Source organism: Sus scrofa, chromosome 5, assembly GCF_000003025.6.
Source record: "Sus scrofa isolate TJ Tabasco breed Duroc chromosome 5, Sscrofa11.1, whole genome shotgun sequence".
Taxonomy (NCBI): domain Eukaryota; kingdom Metazoa; phylum Chordata; class Mammalia; order Artiodactyla; family Suidae; genus Sus; species Sus scrofa.
This window is the reverse complement of record NC_010447.5, coordinates 42554785-42576028: the sequence shown is the minus strand read 5'-3', so window position 1 is coordinate 42576028 and position 21244 is coordinate 42554785. Positions and strand designations below refer to the sequence as shown.

The following is a 21244-nucleotide window of genomic DNA, read 5'->3' as shown; positions in this document are numbered from 1 at the left end:
AGAAGGGCAGGCGAAAGGAGAAAAGGCGCTGCCGGGAAGGAGGGCGGAGCCTGGGCTGGGCTGGGCTGGGCTGGGCGCCGGCTTGGCTGAGGAAGCTGGACCCCGCTTGCAGTCATAAAGAAGGTGCAAAAAGACGGGCAGAGGAGAGTGACAGACGTGCCCAGTGCTTAGCTTCCTGAGGCGGTGTTAGCACAGCCGGGTAAGGAGAGGAGAACTGTGCCTGCCCCTTTAAGGTTGACTCTCTCCTTGGAGGGAAATCACGTGCTAATACTTTTGGACCCGTCTTTTTAACCCGTCTTCTTTCCTTAGCAATCATTCCACGTACCAAGTGTCCAGCACATAATCACATATTCATAAGGGGTGCTGTTTCATTGGTGCTGGCTTGGGAGGGAGCGACATCGGTCTGGATGAAATGGTGTCCACAATCTCCTATTTGATTTCTTTTTAAACCTTGGACTTTTGGGATTCAAGGGCTGACCCGGTCGGTCCTCACAGGATTAGTCCAATGAGGTCAGCCTAGACCCTGGGATTCCAAAAGCATAAACGTGGGCTAATTTTATTAATACCCACTGGAGGTCCATCCTGAGTTCACAAACTGGTCTGAGAGGCATTGTGGCCCGCCTGTGTCTTGATATTTTAATTAGTTGCCAGTTTATGTGCCAGTTTAAGTGAGAGTTTATGTGTAAATATCTGGATTATCTTGAGCGATTGGGAGATCAGCCCAGGAGTCCCTGGCTGGCAGCAGTTTGCGGCCCTTTTGGACTGTTTTGAAACAGTTTACAGTTTGCCACAGCCCCTCTGTTATCTAACAACAGCCTGGATCATACATCTATCACCAGCCCAGCCCTGGTAGGCATTTAAGCTTGGGGCCCCTACTCTAAATACTTGGGTGGATATAAGACTTTAAAATATTTACGCAGATTAGATCAGAGGTCTCAAACAACTGGGTGTATAATTTCTGTTTAAACTGCTCTTTCATTCCTGCTTATTCTTATCAAGGTGTCTTTTTATATTAAGTCCAGTTTTGGTAAAGATGACTCATCAGAGGTATTTACAGAAAGAGGTTTGGGAGCTGATATTCTTTTATTACAATTAAATCTAAAGGTTTTTTTTTTTTTTTTTTTTTTTTTTGCTTTTTAGAGCCACACCTAAGGCATGTGGAAGTTCCCAGGCTAGGGGTCAAATTGGAGCTTCAGTTGCCAGCCTATACCACAGCCACAGCAACTCAGGACCCGAGCCTCACCTGTGACCTACACCACAGCTCAGGGCAACGCTGGATCCTTAACCCACTGAGTGAGGCCAGGGAGCAAGCCTGCATGCTCATGGATCCTAGTCGGGTTCATTAACCATTGAGCCACGAAGCGAACTCCTCTATAGTTGTTTTTTTTTTTTTTTTTAATATTTTTTTTTTTAGGAAAAACCCTTGAATCTTTATTACATTGATGTTTTATGCTAGGACTATCTTTATTGTGCAGTCAGTATAATTTATCTCTACCCACAGTTAAAATTTGACAATCTGTACAACTTTTGGCTAGACTTCATAAAGGCAAGAACTATGTTTGCCCTGTTAATTGCTCTATTCCACCACTGGCATCTAAGCTTTCTGAAGAGAGGGACTTTTGTTTATTTTGTTCAAAGTTGCCAGGCAAAGTCCCTGCTTAAATGGAAGTGATTTATTAAATGTATGAAAGAACTTTAAAGGTATATCTTATTGTGTGTAACAGGCATGTTCCTGAGGATTCTCTCAAAAGCAAATGCTTGTATATTTGTTATTCTAAATTATTAAGAGGATTCTGTTGTGAAAAGGCATCTTTTAAAAGACTGGCTTTTCCTTGGAGTTCCCCTTGTGGCCCAACAGGTTAAGAGCCTGACTAGTATCCATGAGGATTCAGGGTCAGCGTCGTTCACAGAGTTAAGGATCTGGTGTTGCCATGAACTATGGTGTAGGCCCACAGCTGCAGCTCTGATTCAGTCCCTAACCTCACAACTTCTGTATGCCTCAGGGGCGGTCATAAAAAGAAAAATAAATAAATAAAAATAAAAGATTGGATTTTCCAAAATTAATATATGAGCACTTTCACCTAAAATGAACTTGTATTTGTGCATCATCTGATACAGAGCTACTACTATTTTCTTACTGTGTAATAGCATTTGGAAGTGTCAGTGAGCCTTGGGATTTTCAGTATTATTTATTTAGAGGTCCAGATATTCTAGTCGAGATCAGTTTGGCCGTCAGACCCTTGTTCTTTCCCCACGAGGAGCAACTCTTATCAAGAACAACACTGACAAACCTGTGCTTTGGGACAGGACTGATGGCTTTGTGCCCAGGCTGGAGAGCATTTGCATTGTTTCCCTTTAACCGCTGTGGTGTCCTTGGGAAAGCTGTGAGAAGCACTGGTCTTCCCTTGTTTCCCTGGGGCCACTGCCCCTGGAGAGGAACTGGAAGCTTCCTGGACCCCGAGATGAAAGCCTTCCTGGAGGAGCACACTGAAGTCACCAGAAGTGGCAGCCTCACCCCTGAAATCCAGTTGCGGCTTTTGACTCCCAGATGCAAGTTCTGGTGGGAGAGAGCAGACTTGTGGCCCCACAGCGATCCTTACTGGGCAATCTACTGGCCTGGAGGCCAGGCCTTGTCTAGGTACGGCCCTAGAAGAAGCTAGAACCTTTATGGCTTCTTACCTCCTTTCTCTTCTCAGTCCTTTCCAACTCCACATTCTTCCTGTCCTCACAGAAAGACCAGAACCCCCAAATTCTTCTGGTGGTCCTAACTTAGAGCAGCTTCGGAAGTTTCGGATTGCCTTTGTTGCATAGTTTTACCTTCCATTCCAAGCTTCTGAAGCTGTTTCCCAAATATTGTTCTCTCCCCAAGAGAAGTCCTAGGTGAGCTGTCAAGACTTGGTAATGAGGAGTTCCCGTTGTGGCGCAGGGGAAACGAATCCAACTAGTATCCATGAGGATGTGGGTTTGATCCCTGGCCTTGCTCAGTGGGATAAGGATCCGGCGTTGGTGTAGCTGTGGTGTAGGTTGCAGATGCGGCTCAGATCTGGTATTGCTGTGGCTGTGCCGTAGGCCAGGGGCTACAGCTCTGATTCCACCCTTAGCCTGGGAATCTCTATATGCTGCAGGTGTGGCCCTAAAAAGAACAATAACAACAAAATGACTAGGTCCTCTCTCTGCCACCTTTGCAGCTCTTAAGATTGACATTTTGTCTCACTCGAGTCAGGCCAAACTTGCCCATGTTGGACCACATTCTTCTGCTGAATTCCACTATTTTTTCATCCAGTCAATCCAAAGAAAAATTTGGGGACATCTCTTTCTGACGTTCTTTCATCTCTCTTAGATAATGTTTTCCCCCTTTCTGTCTAATTTAGGTATCTTTTGGATAATCCTGACATTGTCAGAGGAAGATCTGTGTTAGATATTGGGAGTGGATGTGGGGCTACAGCTATTGCTGCTAAGATGAGTGGAGCTTTGAGGATCTTGGCCAACGACATAGACCCTAGTAAGGATTTCATATTTAAAAATATTTCAAGCTCGTCTTTTTAAAATTTTTATTATTATTTTTGCTATTTTAGGGCCGCACCTGTGGCACATACAGGTTCCCAGGCTAAGGGTTGAATCAGAGCTATAGCTTCCAGTCTACACCACAGCCATAGCAATGCAGAATCTGAGCCGAGTCTGCGATCTACGGCAATGCCAGATCTTTAACCCACTGAGCAAGGCCAGGGATTGAACCTGCATCCTCATGGATCCTAATCAGGTTCATTAACTGCTGAGCCATGAAAGGAACTCAAAGCTCATCTTTTTTAAAATTCCAAGATAAATAGCTACAGATGCCTCAACATCATAGCCACTTTACATGTATATATATTTTTTTGTTTTGTTTTGTTTTATAGGGCTGTACCCACGGCATATGGAGGTTCCCAGGCCATGGGTAAAATTAGAGCCACAGCTGCTGGCCTACACCACAACCACAGCAACGCCCGATCCTTAATCCACTGAGCGAGGCCAGGCATCGAACCCACAATCTCATGGTTCCTAGTTGGATTGTTTCCGCAGCACCATGATGGGAACTCCCACCATGTGTATTTTGTAACCTGATAATGTGAAGATACTCAGTGGAAGGGACATTTTCTGTGGGAATCCCATGGGGCCTGAGCTGACCTTTTTTTTTAAACTTATTTTTTAATTGAAGTGATTTACAGTGTTGTGCTAATTTCTGCTGTAGAGCAAAGGGGTTCAGCTATATACAAAATTCTTTTTCCTATTCTTTCCCATTATGGTTTATCCCAGGCACAGGAGGACTTGTATTTGTGACTGTCAGTTATCCCCTGAAGTGTTACCAACCTGGGAGCCCTTATTGTTAATTTCTGGGCTAGGCATTTTCTGAAATATGTAGGTACTTTTTTTTTTCCCCCATAGTGAAAAGACGATTTATTATTTCATTATTACATTTTTTTATGCCATTAAGGTACAGTCTGTTTATGGTTGGGTCAGTCTAGATTGGCAGTATGTAGGTAGTTTTTATCTGACCAAAACCCAAATGAAGATAGGCCTGTGTCTTGGATGGAGATTTTATTCCATTTGAACCCAAGTTAAGACAGGTAAGTTTTAATTTTTTCTGATTTTCTTCTTTCTTCCCTTTCACTGAGGCTCTTTGAGGAGCTTGATTTTATATAGGGGTTTCAGTTCTAACGTGTCATCCTGCTCAAGCCCAAGGCTTTTTTCCCTGCCTCCTTATAACTCTAACAGACCAAACCTCTTTGTTATTGAGATCAGCAAATGTTCCTGAAAACCTCAACATTTTGGGTATTTGGAATTATTTGTTTTGTTTTCAGGATATTCATATATTTGAGAAGTGCAGGAAATTGATTATATTGGCATACACTTTGGGATTCTTTTTTTTTAATTTTTAATTTTTTTTTTTTTTTTGTCTTTTCAGTGCCACACCAGCAGCATATGGAGGTTCTCAGGCTAGGGGTCCAATCGCAGCTATAGCTGCCTGCCTACACCACTGCCACAGCAACACGGGATCCAAGCCACGTCTGTGACCTACACCACAGCTCATGGCAACTCCAGATCCTTAACCCACTGAGTGAGGCCAGGGATCAAACCTGAATCCTCATGGATACTAGTTGGATTCGTTTTTGCTGAGCCACGATGGGAACTCCTAGGCTTCTTTATCAAAAAAATACAATAAAAACAACTTTCACCAGAAAGTGGAAAAAAACCTTGTTAGTAGATGTTCTAAATTATTTAAATTAATCAGTAGGGAATGAAAACAGCCTAGCATCTACTAATTCACTATGTTGTTTTTTTCAAGTTGCAGGAATGGCTATTACACTAAATTGTGAATTGAACCGACTGAATCCTTTTCCTGTTTTAACCAAAAACATTTTGGATTTGGCACAAGATAAGTGGGACCTTGTTTTGCTTGGAGATATGTTTTATGATGAAGACCTTGCAGACAGTCTTCATCAGTGGCTGAAGAATTGCTGTCAGGCCCACAGAACTCGAGTACTGATTGGTGATCCTGGACGACCCCAGTTCAGTGGACACAGCATTCAGCATCAGCTGCTCAAAGTGGCAGAATACTCACTTCCAGAGCCTACTAGGCAGGAAAACAATGGACTGACAACAAGCACAGTGTGGGATTTTCAGCCTTGAGTTATTGAAGTACTTCCATATGGACAGAGCCATGTTTGAGTTTAACCCTAAAAAGACTCTCCAGTTCAAAACAGACAATTTGTGTTAAATCTGGCAGGTCTCAGTGCCAAAATTTGAAGGTTTACGTTTTGTCAGCCTTTGTCATATAACTTGTTCTGCATTAAGCCAAATAGAGAAATCTCTGTCATTTTTTTTCTAGTTTTTCTGCTACAGGAATATAGTTATTGAAGGCAGTACTCAATAGGTAACCACATGTAATTTAAGCAGCAGAGAGGAATTAGATATTTTAGCAGAGTCTATTTCTATAGTTGAGGACAGCTACAGTGTATCTTTGAATTAAACAAAACACAAAATACAGAAGAGGAGTTCCCGTCGTGGTGCAGTGGTTAACGAACCCGACTAGGAACCATGAGGTTGCGGGTTCGGTCCCTGCCCTTGCTCAGTGGGTTAATGATCCGCCGTTGCCGTGAGCTGTGGTGTAGGTTGCAGACATGGCTCAGATCCCTCGTTGCTGTGGCTCTGGCGTAGGCCAGTGGCTACAGCTCCGATTGGACCCCTAGCCTGGGAACCTCCATATGCTGTGGGAGCGGCCCAAGAAATAGCAAAAAGACAAAAAAAAAAAAAAAAACAAAAAACCAAAAACAGAAGAATACTATATTAAAAAAATTATCTGTAAAGATCAGAGATGCAGTTAGTATGGTACAGAGTACATGGGCTTTGGGGCTAGTTAAGCTCTCAGAGCTTTAATTTCTTCACCTATGAAACAGTAATAAAATTTAATAAACTGCACCTCCAAGGGTTATTGTAATAAAGGAAAGCATAAAGTGCCTAATGTAGGATTAGTGCATAATAAGGCCTCAATTAAGAAATGTAGGTTGGAGTTCCCGTTGTGGCTCAGTGGTTAAGGAATCCGACTAGGAACCATGAGGTTTCGGGTTTTATCCCTGCCCTTGCTCAGTGGGTTAAGGATCTGGCGTTGCCGTGAGCTGTGGGTGGGTTGCAGACGCGGCTCAGATCCTGCGTTGCTGTGGCTCTGGCATAGGCCAGCAGCCACAGCTCTGATTAGACCCCTAGGCTGGGAACCTCCATATGCCGCAGGAACAGCTCAAGAAAAGGCAAAAAGACAAAAAAAAAAGAAAAAGAAACGTAGGTAAAAGTAAAGATTTTAGAATTTCCTACATACTCAGTACTGTGATACCTTATGATGTCTCTTTATAGTTTATTCAGGTCAACTAGAAATTGGTTACGTCACCACTACATGCCCCAGGTTGTCAGGATCTTCTATATCAATAAGAACATCAGGTCATAAATGAGAAACAATATAAAGAAGGATGTGTAGAGTATATATCACTATGTAAAAAAGGTGTATGTATATATATCTACATATGAATGTATGTTTAAAAGATATATATTTACTTGCAGTAAACAGGTATCTTTGGAAAGATAAGAAACTGGCAACAGTGTTTGCCTTCTGAGAGGGTACTAGATGGTAGATGAGGGTGGGAGGGAGACCTGGTTTTTACTTTGGGGTCTTGTAATTTTTTTTTTTAGGGCTGCACCCACAGCCTATGGAGGTTCCTAGGCTAGGGGTCAAATCGGAGCTGTAGCTGCCCGCCTACACCACAGCCACAGCCACAGCAATGCCAGATCCAAGCCATGTCTTCGACCTACACCACAGCTCATGGCAATGCTGGATCCTTAACCCACTGAGTGAGGCCAGGGATCAAACCCGAGTCCTCATGGATGCTAGTCTGGATCATTAGCCACTGAGACACAATGGAAACTCCTGGGTCCCGTAATTTTGTACTGATTACATGTAGTACATTTCCTGTTCTCCTATTTAAAACTAAACATGACCACAATACATGTTACAATTGAAGTATAAAATACTGCAGTTGAAGTTCCTGTCATGGCTCAGTGGAAATGAATCTGACTAGCATTCGTGAGGACGCAGACTGGATACCTGGCCTTGCTCAGTAGATTAAGGATCCAGCGTTGCCATGAGCTGTGGTGTAGTTCACAGATGCGGCTTGGATCCCGTATTGCTGTGGCTGTGGCTGTGGCCTGCAGCTACAGCTCTGACTGGACCCCTATCCTGGGAACCTCCATATGCTGCACATGTGGCCCTAAAAAGACCAAAAAAAAAAAGAAGAAGAAGAAGAAAAAGCTGCAGTTCTCTGGTGGCCTAGTAGTTAAGGATCTGGCATTGACTGTCACTTCTATGGCATGGGTTATGGGTTCAGTCCCTGGCTTGGGAACTTCTGCATGCCATAGGTATGGCCCAAACAAAAAAATCAGCCTTTTGCATGTATAGCTGACCTCTGTAAAACAAGGGGGTTAGGGGCGCTAACCCCCCCCCACCTCCTCACCTGCAGTGGAAAATCTGCATATAATTTTACAGTTTGAAACAATTACTGTATTCATGAAGCTTATATTTTAGAGTGGGGAGACAGATAATAAAAAAAAAGATGTCAGATGGTGACAGACGGAAAGGGGAAAAACAGTTCAGAGTGGTAGGAAGGGTGACAGGGATAGGAAGGAAAAGGGACTGGAATTTTAAGCAGGGTGGTAAGAAATACCTAATATAACTAGCAATATAAAAAAAGATCAAGCTGCAAACTGCTTTAGGACGATAAATCCTTTACAGACATAAAAATCTGACACTACAAATCTTTTTGTGTATTTGTTCTTTATTTGTTGGCCATGCCTGCAACATATGGAAGTTCCCGGCCTAGGGATCAAACCTGCCTGTGGCAGTCACCTGAGCTGCTGCAGTGACAATGCCAGATCCTTAACCCACTTCAAGATTGCCCAGATCTTGAAAATTAGTTTCTCCAAAAAAGGAAAAAAGTATTGATTTGGTTAGGTGTTCAAGATTAAATCTTATTGAATTTGTCTTTAAAAAATTTTTATAGCCTTACCATTTCACATACACATACAGTGGCAATATATGTTTATATGGCTATAAATATATCACATTTATAAAGCAGTTAATAGTAAGGGCAAGAAGTAGAGTTGAATGTGTAAACCCTTCCCTCTAAACATGTATAAGAAATCTACCGTACTGTACTTTCCCTGTTACTATATAAGTTAATCAGGAAATCTTTAAGAAAGTCCCACTGAGAAGCTTATGGCACAGGGACTATAATGAATTTGAGTGTAGTTTAAGCAAAACGTACTTCAGAAAATTTTGTGATAGAATAATACATTTCATTTGAAAACTAAGTCCTGTGCTGTTTATTTCACTTTGTGAAACAAAAAGAGCTTTAGGATACAACCTCTGTGATGACATTTCATGTTTACTCATTTTGATATATTTTATTATTATTTTTATTTTTTAATTTTTTTTGCTTTTTAGGGCTGCATTTGTGGCATATGGACATTCCCAGGCTTGGGGTGGAATCGGAGCTACAGCTGCCAGCCTATGCCACAGCCGTAGCAACGCCAGATCTGAACCATGTCTACAACCTACATCACAGCTCACGGCAACCCACTGAGCGAGGCCAGGGATGGAACCCGCATCCTCATGGATATTAGTCAGATTTGTTTCTGATGCGCTACAATGGGAACTCCCAAAGATTTTTTTTTTTAATTTTTGGCCCTGGCATGCATAAGTTCCGAGGCCAGGGAGCAAACTAGTGCCACAGCAGTGACAATGCTGGATCCTTAACCTGCTGAGTTACCAGGGAATTCCCCATTCTTATATATTCTTGAATGCAGTTTTTAAGGAAGAATGTTTGTAGATGAATAGCACATACCTGGGACAAGTAGCCGTAAAAATCAGTGCAAAAAGTGGCCAGCTAAGGGCCCCAATAACAATCATATGCTGAATGGCTAAGATATATGATGTCCTGGATTATGACATTAAACTTATTATTTTTTTGTTTCACTGAAATAGTAAATTCTGTGAAGAATTTACAGGCCTGACGTTCAGCTTTGCTTTTGGCCAGTGAGTATTTAAATACTTGGGAAGGTAGCAGTCAGAACATAGCTAGGAAGGTAATTATGCTTTTAGAAATAACTTTACTTCGATTTCTCCTAATGTTTACCCTACTGGTAAATTTCTCTTGTAGCAGCTCAGATATCTAGGTAGGAGAAGGCAATCTCCAGGGAAAACAAGTAATTTACAACTTCGTTATTTAACAAACAAACACAGTATCCTCCCCAAATATATCTGAGGGCATGCTAGGATTACCACTTCAGGAACAATTGCCGATGCAACAAACATAGAAATAACAGCACTATTAACACGTTTAAGAGCTTGCATAACTTCGAAGCATAAATCATATTATTGGAAAGCCAATGTCTAAGACCATTGTTTCCCGGAAAAGTAGTGTGAAGATCATAGTTCTGATAAGCTTCAATACACAGTCCATGTTACTTGCTTTAGTTTGTTTGGTCCAACTAATTGCTCCAAGACTACTCGTGAATGATCTACAAAAGAAAACAATGCCAATATGTTAATTCACAGTAATCAAAGGTATTTAATGTCTCCTCATGTATAAACTGAGCATGATGATAACTATCTCATAGGGTTACTTAAAGGATGAAATGAGACATATATATATATATAAAGAATAGCATAAACTAAAAATATATTTAGTTAATGGGAATCATTACTATTATTAGCTGCAGGGCACATATCATAGTAATATTTTAAAAAATCAATCATTTATTGTTTCACCTGTAATTTCATCTTAATTTCAGCAACCAGAAAGTAATAGGGTTAAGCTTTCTCAGGTCCTGGCAGGAAGCAGATGACACACTAAAGTAAGGTGTTTAAACAGAGTTTAATAAAGTTACTATTTACAAAGAATGATTAAAGAAACAGGATTAAAGAAATACCCTGGGAAGCTGTAACACGCCCAAAAAGGTTAGGGGAGAGTAAGTTACCAGAACAGAACAACCTGACCTGTAGTTGGACATTTTTCTTCTTTTTTTTTCTTTTTTGGCTGCCCCTCGGAATATGGAGTTTCGGGGCCAGGAATCAGATCTGAGCTGCAGTTGTGACCTAAACCACAGCTGTGGCAATGCCAGATGCATAATCCACTGTGCTGGGCTTGGGATTGAACCTGTGTCCCAGCACTCCCAAGATGCCACTGATCCTGCTGTACCATGGTGGGAACTCCAAGTTGGACATTTTTTCCATGTCCTAGAATACTTTCCTAAAACATGATTTTTTTTCTTTTTAGAGCCACACCTGTGGCAGGGTTTCCAGGAAGTTCCCAGGCTAGGGGTTGAATTGGAGCTGTAGCTGCAGGCCTATAACACAGCCATAGCAACACCAGATCTGAGCTGTGTCTTCGACCTAAACCACAGCCTGTGGCAATTCTGGATCCTTAATCCACTGAGCCAGGCCAGGGATCGAATCCACATCCTCATGCATACTAGTCGGGTTTGTTACTGCTGAGGCACAACGGGAACTCCTAAAACACAATTTTTAATAGATAAGTATTACATGAATTTATTATAATTTTATTTTTTATTAAAGTATTATTGATTTACAATGTTGTATGAATTTCTGCTGAATAGCAAAGTGATTCAGATACAATATTTAAAAAAAAATTCTTTTTGAGAGTTCCCCTTGTGGTTCAGCAGGTTACAAACCTGACTTGGTATTCATGAGGATGCCGTTTCGATCCCTGGCCTTGCTCAGTGGGTTAAGGATCTGGAGTTGCCGTGGCTGTGCTATAGGCTGGAAGCTATGGCTCTGATTCAGCCCAAACCTGGAAACTTCCATATGCTGCAGGTGTGGACCTAAAAAGACATCAAATAAATAAACAAATAACTAAATGTATGTTAAAAAAAATTCTTTTCCATTATGATTCGTCATAGGACACTGAAATGAGTTCTCTGTGCTGTACAATAGGATCCTTAACACACTGAGCAGGGCCAGGGATTGAATGCACATCCTCATGGATACTAGTCGGGTTTGCTTCTGATGAGCCACAAGGGAAACTCCTAGCTTCTAAAGGCTACCACATTCCTTGCATTCCTCTATGTTCAAAGTGTGCAACATTGGACAAAGTCTTTCTCGAACTTCCACTTGTACAGGTCTCCTTTTTCTGTCTCCTTCTACTTTTAAGGACTCTTATGATTACATTGTGCCCACCTGAATAATCCGGGATACTCTCCCTATTTTAAGGTTCTGAGCATGAGAACATGGACATCTTAGTTTTGTTTTTTTTGGCTGCCTCACAGCATATAATGTTCCTGGGGCAGGGATCAGACCCAAGCCGTAATCGTTACCTGCGCCACAGCTGCGGCAATGCTGAATCCTTTTAACCTCCTGTGCTAGGCTGGGGATTGAACCTATGTCCTAGCACTGCAGAGACACTACCAATGCTATTGCACCACAGCAGGAACTCCGAGAACATGGACATCTGGGTGGGGGCATTATTCTGCCTATGGCATATACCATACTAAGTGAATGCAGAACAAAAACAACATGATCATTTCAACAGACACAGAAAAGCAATTGACAAAATCCAACATTCATGATAAAAACATTCAACAAACTAGAAACAAAAGGGAACTTCCTCAACCTAATAAAGGGCATCTATGAAAAAGCCATGGTGAACATCATCCTTAATGGTGAGAGACTAGATATTTTCCCCTAAGATCAGGAATGAACAAAACACAAGGATTTCTGCTCTTGCTGCTTCTACACAACACTGCACTGGAGGTTCCAGCCATGGAAATTAGGGAAGAAAAAGAAAGGCATTTGTGTTGGGAAGGAAAAAGTACAACTCCTTTTTGTAGTTATGGTATATAGAATTTCCTAAGGAATCCACTAAAAATTAGAACTAATAAATGAGTTCAGCAAGATTGCAGGGCACAAGAGCAATACATAAAACCCAACATATTTCTATACATTGAACAATCCAAAAATAAAATTGAGAAAATAACTTCATTTACATTATCATTAAAAAGAATAAAATATTTAGAAATAAATTTATTAAAAGAAAAACTTATACTCTGAAAACTACAAACCCTTGCTGAAAGAATTAAAGATCTAATAAAAGATCCATGTTCATAGATCAGAAGGCTTACTATTAAGATTGGCAGTACACCCTTGGAGTTCCCGTCGTGGCTCAGTGTTTAATGAATCCAACTAGGAACCACGAGGTTGTGCGGTTCATCCCTGGCCTCGCTCAGTAGGTTAAGGATCTGGCATTGCCGTGAGCTGTGGTGTAGGTTGCAGACGCGGCTCGGATCCCGAGTTGCTGTGGCTCTGGCGTAGGCCGGTGGCTACAGCTCCGATTTGACCCCTAGCCTGGGAACCTCCATATGCTGCGGGAGCAGCCCAAGAAATGGCAAAAAAAAAAAAAAAAAAAGATTGGCAGTACTCCTAAACTGATCTATAGATTCAATGCAATCCCTAGTAAAAGCCCAACTAACTTCTTTAAAGAAATTGACAAAATGGGAGTTGTCTCGTGGCTCAGTGGGTTAAGGATTGTTACTGCAATAGTGGAGCAGGTTCGACCCCTGGTCTAGTAACTTCTGTATGTAGTGAGTGCAGCCAAAGAAGAAAAAAAAGAAATTGACAAAATGATCCTAATACTTACGTGGGAATTCAAGGGACCCAGAAGAACCAATATAGTTTTGAAAAAGAACAAAATGAGAAACTTCATACCTCCTGATTTCAGTTTAGCTGGTGTCTCTAGGAATATTTTTAGATTTTTTACTAGTTATGATGATATTATTAAATATTGCATATAAATATTTATTTCCTGACTCTATTTTTGTCACTGTTCTATAGGAATTTATTATTGCACATAAACAGGAAGACACTTTTCCCTCCAGTCATGAGCATTTTAAATTTTTATGTAATTTAAAATGTCTGATGCTAGATGGCAGTATTATATCACTCAAAAATCTCAAGCCAGCTTTTTTTCTCATGAAGATACGGTGAACTTTGGGCATTGAGTTTCAACTAAAGAAATATTCGATTTGAATATTTGAATATTCAATGAGTTTGTTATGCTGTAGAAGAAACTGGAGTCTCTCTCGCTTTTTTTTTTCTTTTTAGGGCCGCACCCGGGGCACATGGAAGTTCCCCCGATATGGGTCAAATCAGAGCTACAGCGGCCGGCCTACACCACAGCAATGCCAGATCCGAGCCTCATCTGTGACGTATACCACAGTTTACGACAACGCTGGATCCCTAACCCACTGAGCGAGTCCAGGGATCGAACCTGCATCCTCCTGGATCCTAGTCAGGTTGGTTAACTGCTGAGCCACAAAGGGAACTCTCTGTGGAGTCTCTAAATCAGGATCGCTTACCAGAATACTTTGTAGAACATGTACAAGAGGAAAGGAATTTTCCCTTTACCGTTCTAAGTTCTTGGCTAAGATCCACTGTAACCAAAGACAGATTAACAAGAGAAAAACAGAAGTTTATCAATAAGCATACCCCCTGTATACAAAGGAGACACCAGGAAAAATCAGTAAACTCCTTGAGATGGCCCCAGCCACCACCTTAAGTATATTCTTCAGCTAAAGACAAAAGAAAGATCAACATCTTGAGGAGACTGGTTATGGGAGTTACCAGGAAAAGCATGGTAAACAAGGGTAGTGAAACCAAGCAAACCCCTACTGGGCCCTCCTGGGGAGAAGTCCCTTCATGTCTTCTATTTCTTGTCTGTGGAAAAAGCTTTCTTCTCCTAGGCCCAACTTCTAAAGACCAGACCAAACAGTTAATGATTAGAGAAGTAGAAAATGCAGAAACAGAGGAAAGCAGTCGAGCAAGAAAAGGAATAAAAGCTTGAAAAACAGAGTCACAGGACTCCTCGTTCCTCCCAAAGGGGTATAGATAACAAGGCTTATCTTTGAGTCTTATCTTTGAGTCTTTCTGCAGAAACTAAGACCCCCTATTCGGGGGAAGATGGTGATTACTTGCATGTAGATCCCAGACTGGTTGGAACCCGAAGAGTGATAATTAAAATTCCCAAAACAGCACCCTGTTACTTCACCACCAACCAATCAGAAATGTCCACGAGTGTGATCAGCACGATGTGACCCTCGTCCCAAATGCCTTTAAAAACCCCTGCCAGGGAGCCATCCCGTCTTCAAGCATGAGCTGTCCATTCTCCTCACTTTACCACAACCCGATGTCAGCAGATTGGCTTTGCTGACTGAAATCAGTTTGGTAACAGTAAGATTTGCTATAAAGTTGGTGCCTTCTCCACTGAAAAGACTCTGATTTGGTCATCCTTCTCTTTTTGGTACAGAGAGGGAGACACTTTACGATACATGTCACAAACGAAAAAATTTCCTCACAAAAGGGTAACTTCTACTCTGTTTTCACAGCTTCTTCAGCTCTGCTGTTTCTCAAAAATAATTAGCTTAAAATAGTCCTTATGCCAAAAAGGGCATGTCTCGGGGTGGCTTATTCTGTCACTCGTCAAAACACAGACTCTCAGGACTGAAAAAACTCCAAAGGTCATTTATACCAATCACACTGCTGATGCTTGATGCCACTTCCCTATTTCCTTCCCTTTCCAACTAAGAGTCAAGCCATTTGACATCAAAGGTTTAGGAACTTGCTCTAATGGGGAAAGAGGTTGAGATTTCGGATTAGGTGACTTAGGTTTTTTACTTCTAGTTCTGAAACCAACCAGGGGCCCATGGGCTCTTGGGTACACAAGCCTTTCCGTGTCCCCCATTTCTTGTTTTAGGGAATAAACTTCAGCCCCCATGACCTTCCAAAGGGTAGGTTCAAACTGTTGCTAATCAGGGAAGGGAGGGGATGCCGAGACCAGGAAGGAACACTCCAGAGACAATAGTGCTGCCTTGGGGCAGGGTCCTGGTCTCTCCTCAAGGAATATAGGTAACAATAGCTTTGAATTCTTCAGCAGAACTAAACCTCCCAACAAATGGAAGATGTTAACAAAGCATTCTTTATTCCGGAAAGAAGACCATTGAACACCAGCTTTGAAAACAATGCAAGTCTGCCTCTACCCTGAACCTTATCTGAAGGCCTATTTTTTCACTCCCCAAACTATAAAACCACCTCCCAATCTCTCCCAAGGGGGGCAGAGTCTTTGAGGCGTTAGCCTGCTGTGACCCTCCTTTGCCTGGCAAAGTAATAAAGCTATTTTTTCTCCTTCGCCCAAATCTCTGTCTCTGTGGCACTGGTGAGCAGAGGCCGAGTTCTCGCAACAGTTCTACTGTTAACTGTTTTTAAGATCTGGGGCAAGCCACCTAAATTCAATTTTATCTCTGTTCCATTATCTTTAAAACAAAAGAGTTGTGTAGATGACTTGTATGGAATCTTATCATTTCTCTAAAAATCCATGACTCATATAGATGGAGACCCCTTTCGGAAAGAGATTCATGTTGGGATATTTTGGATCCCCAAGAAACAAAAACTTTGGGAAATATAAATTAAAAAACCAAAAATTTTTTTTTTTTTTTGGTCTTTTTGTCTTTTGGGGGCCGCACCTGTGGCATAGGGAGGTTCCCAGTCTAGGGTCAAATCGGAGCTGCAGCTGCCAGCCTGAGCCACAGCCACAGCCACACAGGATCCAAGCTGAGTCTGCGACCACAGCTCACGGCAACACTGGATCCTTAACCCACTGAGCGAGCCCAGGGATCAAACCCGAAACCTCATGGTTCCTACTGAGATTCGTTTCCACTGCGCCGTAACAGAAACTCCACAAACTGATTTTTTTTAAATAATCAAGGAAAATGTAATTTAGACATTTTTATAGAATACACAGTGGAAAAAATGGGAGGCAGGGCACATTTTTGCAAACGATGATCAAGGTTCCAATGCTTCATTACAGTGTCTGGCATAAAGAAGTTCTAACATGCTGGAATAGCAATGAATGAATAAATAACAATGAGAAAATGGAATAATATAGAATTTAAGAAATTAAATATATGAAAAAAAAGTAGTTGTCCTTAAAGCAAGGAATCAGCTTTAATGACAGGGTAACTCTGAAACAAACCACTTGGCTCTTTGTGGTAAATCTTGATATATTATACAGGAATCTAAGTAAAGAACTTGCTTGTACACAACACTGTAAATCAACTATACTTTTAAATTTTATTTTACTTTATTTTATTTTTGTCTTTTGAGGGCCACACTCATGGCATACGGAAGTTCCCAGGCTAGGGGTCGAGTTGGAGCTGTATACCACAGCCACAGCAACAGCAAATCCAAGCTGCACCTTCGACCTATGCCGCAGCTCACTGGATCCTTAACCCGCTGAGTGAGGCCAGGGATAGAACCTCTGTCCTCATGGTTACTAATCAGATTGGTTTCCACTGAGCCATGATGGGAACTCCCAACTATACTTTAATTACAAAAAAATATGTTAAAAAAAAGAACTTGCTTGTAAAATAATCAAGCTGAAACAAATCCTCAGATATCACTAAAATTGGAGTCAATTCAATCAAAAGTGGCAGATTTCCTGTCGGGTTTTCCTGCTTTTCAATGTAAACATAAAGACTCTAGTGCTGTCTAATTGCTTTGTTGCCCTTCTAAAATCTAGAACTCCATGCTTGTGAATACTGTGAAACATGTTTAGATAATGATTAGAAACTGAAATGCATGTCCATTGTAGATTAATAAACCTGTCCATTGAAATTACTGAGTTGAAATGACTTAAAATCAATGCAGACATAATTGAATTTAAAATAACTTGTTAAAAAATTCTCTTATCTCCAAAATGTCTATGATTTTCAGTATTTTATTTAATTAATTTATTTTCATTTTTGGCTGCCCCTCAGCACATGGAATTTCTTGGTTGAGGATCAGATCCCAGCCACAGTTGCAACACCAGATCCTTTATCCCACTGGGCCTGGCCAGGGATGGAACTTGTGTCCTGCTGCTGCAGAGACGTGCTGATCCTGCTGTGCCACAGTGGGAACTCCTACAATATTTTAAGTAGCAACTTAATGTTTTATCTTTTCTGAAGAAACAAAATCAGAGTGCTTCTAATAGTTTTTTTTTGTTTGTTTGTTTTCTTTTTTAGGGCTGCACCTGCAGCATTTGGAGGTTGCAAGGCTAGGGATCGAATCAGAGCTATAACTGCTGGCCTACGCCACAGCCATAGAAACGTAGGATCAGAGCCGAGTCTGCAACCTACATTGCAGCTCATGGCAACCTTGGATCCTTAACCCACTGAGCCAGGCCAGGGATTGAAGCTGCGTCCTCATGGACAGTAGTCAGATTAGTTTCCCGAGCCGCTATGGGAACTCCTTTTTTTGTCTTTTTAGGGCCACACTTGTGGCATATGTAGGTTCCCAGGCTAGGGGTCAAATCAGAGCTGTAGCCGCTGGCTAGTCATATTCATTTCTGCTGAGCCACGAAGGGAACTCCTCTCTTCAGTCTTTAGATGAAGGTGTTATTTCTGGTGAGGGTTTCAGCCATTTTGGTGAGTGACTCAGTTCTCCTAGATCTCCCTCATGTATTAATACATGTTATTAAACTTCGTCTGATTTTCTCCTGTTAATATGCCTCATGTCAATTAAATTCTTAGACCAGCCAGGAGAACCTAGAAGGGTAAAGGAAAATTTCTAACTCCCTGGCACTTGGATTAAAAAAGTTGTTTCTTACCTATAGTATTTCTCAGGGCCACTGAGAAATTTATATTCATTATAGTGCTATGTTGTATGTTCCAAAATTTTGGAGATATAAACATATTTTTTTTGTGCTATGCCCTTGTTCTCTAGAACACCACACCAGCATGTAACTGTAGTTAGTGAGATCAAGGGACTGTGGAGCAGATAAGTGAAAAACATAAGACCACAAGGTGGCAGTAGCACACAACAAGCTTTACCTGGGCAGTGCTTTTCTTTGATAGGTTTGAGAAGGGGAGTCTAGCCACAGCAATTAGACAAACAAAAGAAATAAAAGGCATCCATATAGGAAGAGAAGAGATCAAACTGTCACTGTATGCAGATGACATGATACTATACATAGAAAACCCTAAGGACTCAACCCCAAAACTCCTTGAACTGATTAATAAATTCAGCAAAGTAGCAGGATATAAGATTAACATTCAGAAGTCAGTTGCATTTCTGTATACCAGCAATGAAATATTAGAAAAGGAATACAAAAATACGATACCTTTTAAAATTGCACCTCACAAAATCAAATACCTCAGAATACACCTGACCAAGGAGGTAAAGGACCTATATGCCGAGAACTATAAAACTTTAATCAAAGAAATCAAAGAAGATGTAAAGAAATGGAAAGATATTCCATGTTCCTGGATTGGGAAAATCAATATTGTAAAAACGGCCATACTACCCAAAGCAATCTACAGATTCAATGCAATCCCTATCAAATTACCCAGGACATTTTTCACAGAACTAGAACAAACAATCCAAACATTTATATGGAACCACAAAAGACCCAGAATCGCCAAAGCAATCCTGAGAAACAAAAACCAAGCAGGAGGCATAACTCTCCCAGACTTCAAGAAATACTACAAAGCCACAGTCATCAAAACAGTGTGGTACTGGTATCAAAACAGACAGACAGACCAATGGAACAGAATAGAGAACCCGGAAATAAACCCTGACACCTATGGTCAATTAATCTTTGACAAGGGAGGCAAGAACATAAAATGGGAAAAGGAAAGTCTATTCAGCAAGCATTGCTGGGAAACCTGGACAGCTGCATGCAAAGCAATGAAACTAGAACACACCCTCACACCATGCACAAAAATAAACTCCAAATGGCTGAAAGACTTAAATATACGACAGGACACCATCAAACTCCTAGAAGAAAACATAGGCAAAACACTCTCTGACATCAACATCATGAATATTTTCTCAGGTCAGTCTCCCAAAGCAATAGAAACTAGAGCAAAAATAAACCCATGGGACCTCATCAAACTGACAAGCTTTTGCACAGCAAAGGAAACCCAAAAGAAAACAAAAAGACAACTTACAGAATGGGAGAAAACAGTTTCAAATGATGCAACTGACAAGGGCTTAATCTCTAGAATATATAAACAACTTATACAACCCAACAGCAAGAAAGCCAATCAATCAATGGAAAAATGGGCAAAAGACCTGAATAGACATTTCTCCAAAGAAGATATACAGATGGCCAACAAACACATGAAAAAATGCTCAACATCGCTGATTATAAGAGAAATGCAAATCAAAACTACCATGAGATATCACCTCACACCAGTCAGAATGGCCATCATTAATAAATCCACAAATAACAAGTGCTGGAGGGGCTGTGGAGAAAAGGGAACCCTCCTGTACTGTTGGTGGGAATGTAAACTGGTACAGCCACTATGGAGAACAGTTTGGAGATACCTTCGAAATCTATACATAGAACTTCCATATGACCCCGCAGTCCCACTCTTGGGCATCTATCTGGACAAAACTCTACCTAAAAGAGACATGTGCACCCGCATGTTCATTGCAGCACTATTCACAATAGTCAGGACATGGAAACAACCCAAATGTCCATCGACAGATGATTGGATTCAGAAGAGGTGGTATATATACACAATGGAATACTACTCAGCCATAAAAAAGAATGACATAATGCCATTTGCAGCAACATGGATGGAATTAGAGAATCTCATACTGAGTGAAATGAGCCAGAAAGACAAAGACAAATACCAGATGATATCACTTATAACTGGAATCTAATATCCAGCACAAATGAACATCTCCTCAGAAAAGAAAATCATGGACTTGGAGAAGAGACTTGTGGCTGCCTGATGGGAGGGGGAGGGAGTGGGAGGGATCGGGAGCTTGGGCTTATCAGACACAACTTAGAATAGATTTACAAGGAGATCCTGCTGAATAGCATTGAGAACTTTGTCTAGATACTCATGTTGCAATAGAAGAAAGGGTGGGGGAAAAAATGTAATTGTAATGTATACATGTAAGGATAACCTGACCCCCTTGCTGTACAGTGGGAAAATAAAAAAAAATTATAAAAAAAAAAAAAAAGAAAACAAACTTATGGTTACCAAAGAGGACAGAGGTGGTGGGGGGAAAGACAAATTAGGAGTTTGGCATTAACATATACACAATATTATGTATAAAATATGTAAACAACAAGGACCTACTGTATGGCACAGGAAACTATAAAAAAAAAAAAAAGAAGGGGAGTCCCTCACAACGGAACCTCAAAGGGCAAAACCTTCCAAAGGGGGAATGAGAGAGAGAGAGAGAGAGAGAGAGAGAGAGAGACAGAGAGAGAGAGAGAGAGAGAGAGAGAGAGAGAGAGAGAGAGAGTGTGTGTGTGTGTGTGTGTGTGTGTGTGTGTGTGTGTGTGTGTGCGTGTGCGTGTGCACGTGTGTGTAAGATAGTAAGGTAAGGGAACTCCTAGAAGACTGAGGAGAGGAGTTATGTGTCATGCTGTTGGTAAATTCAGTACTTTGAGTCATGTGGATTTGCAAAGATTTGGTGGGATTAAGCTTTCTTTTTTCTTTTTTTCTGTCTTTTCTAGGGCCGCACTCGCGGCATATGGAGGTTTCCAGGCTAGAGGTCCAATCAGAGCTGTAGCCACTGGACTACGCCAGAGCCACTGGATATGAGCCATGTCTGCAACCACAGCTCGTGGCAACACCAGATCCTTAACCTACT

At 41.2% G+C, this 21244-nt stretch overlaps 2 protein-coding genes across 6 annotated transcripts in view; one reads left to right on the top strand and one right to left on the bottom strand.

Moving 5' to 3' along the window:
• Positions 46-7898, top strand: ETFBKMT (electron transfer flavoprotein beta subunit lysine methyltransferase). Its single transcript, XM_021092089.1, has 4 exons — positions 46-199; positions 2308-2638; positions 3372-3502; positions 5324-7898. Exons 2-4 carry the CDS (start codon positions 2313-2315, stop codon positions 5665-5667), a joined length of 801 nt encoding a protein of 266 aa, XP_020947748.1. The 5' UTR covers positions 46-199; positions 2308-2312; the 3' UTR covers positions 5668-7898.
• AMN1 (antagonist of mitotic exit network 1 homolog) overlaps positions 8083-21244 on the bottom strand; it is a 49381-nt gene continuing 36219 nt past the window's right edge. For 3 of the 5 annotated variants that reach the window (XM_021092088.1, XM_021092084.1, XM_021092085.1), the window contains one exon: positions 8085-10101. In XM_021092088.1, the coding sequence (XP_020947747.1) occupies positions 10028-10101 (74 nt within the window). In that variant the 3' untranslated portion in view covers positions 8085-10027. Of the gene's footprint in view, positions 10102-16331; positions 16485-21244 lie in introns of those variants that run through there. The other 2 variants (XM_021092086.1, XM_021092087.1) reach the window with 2 other exon arrangements.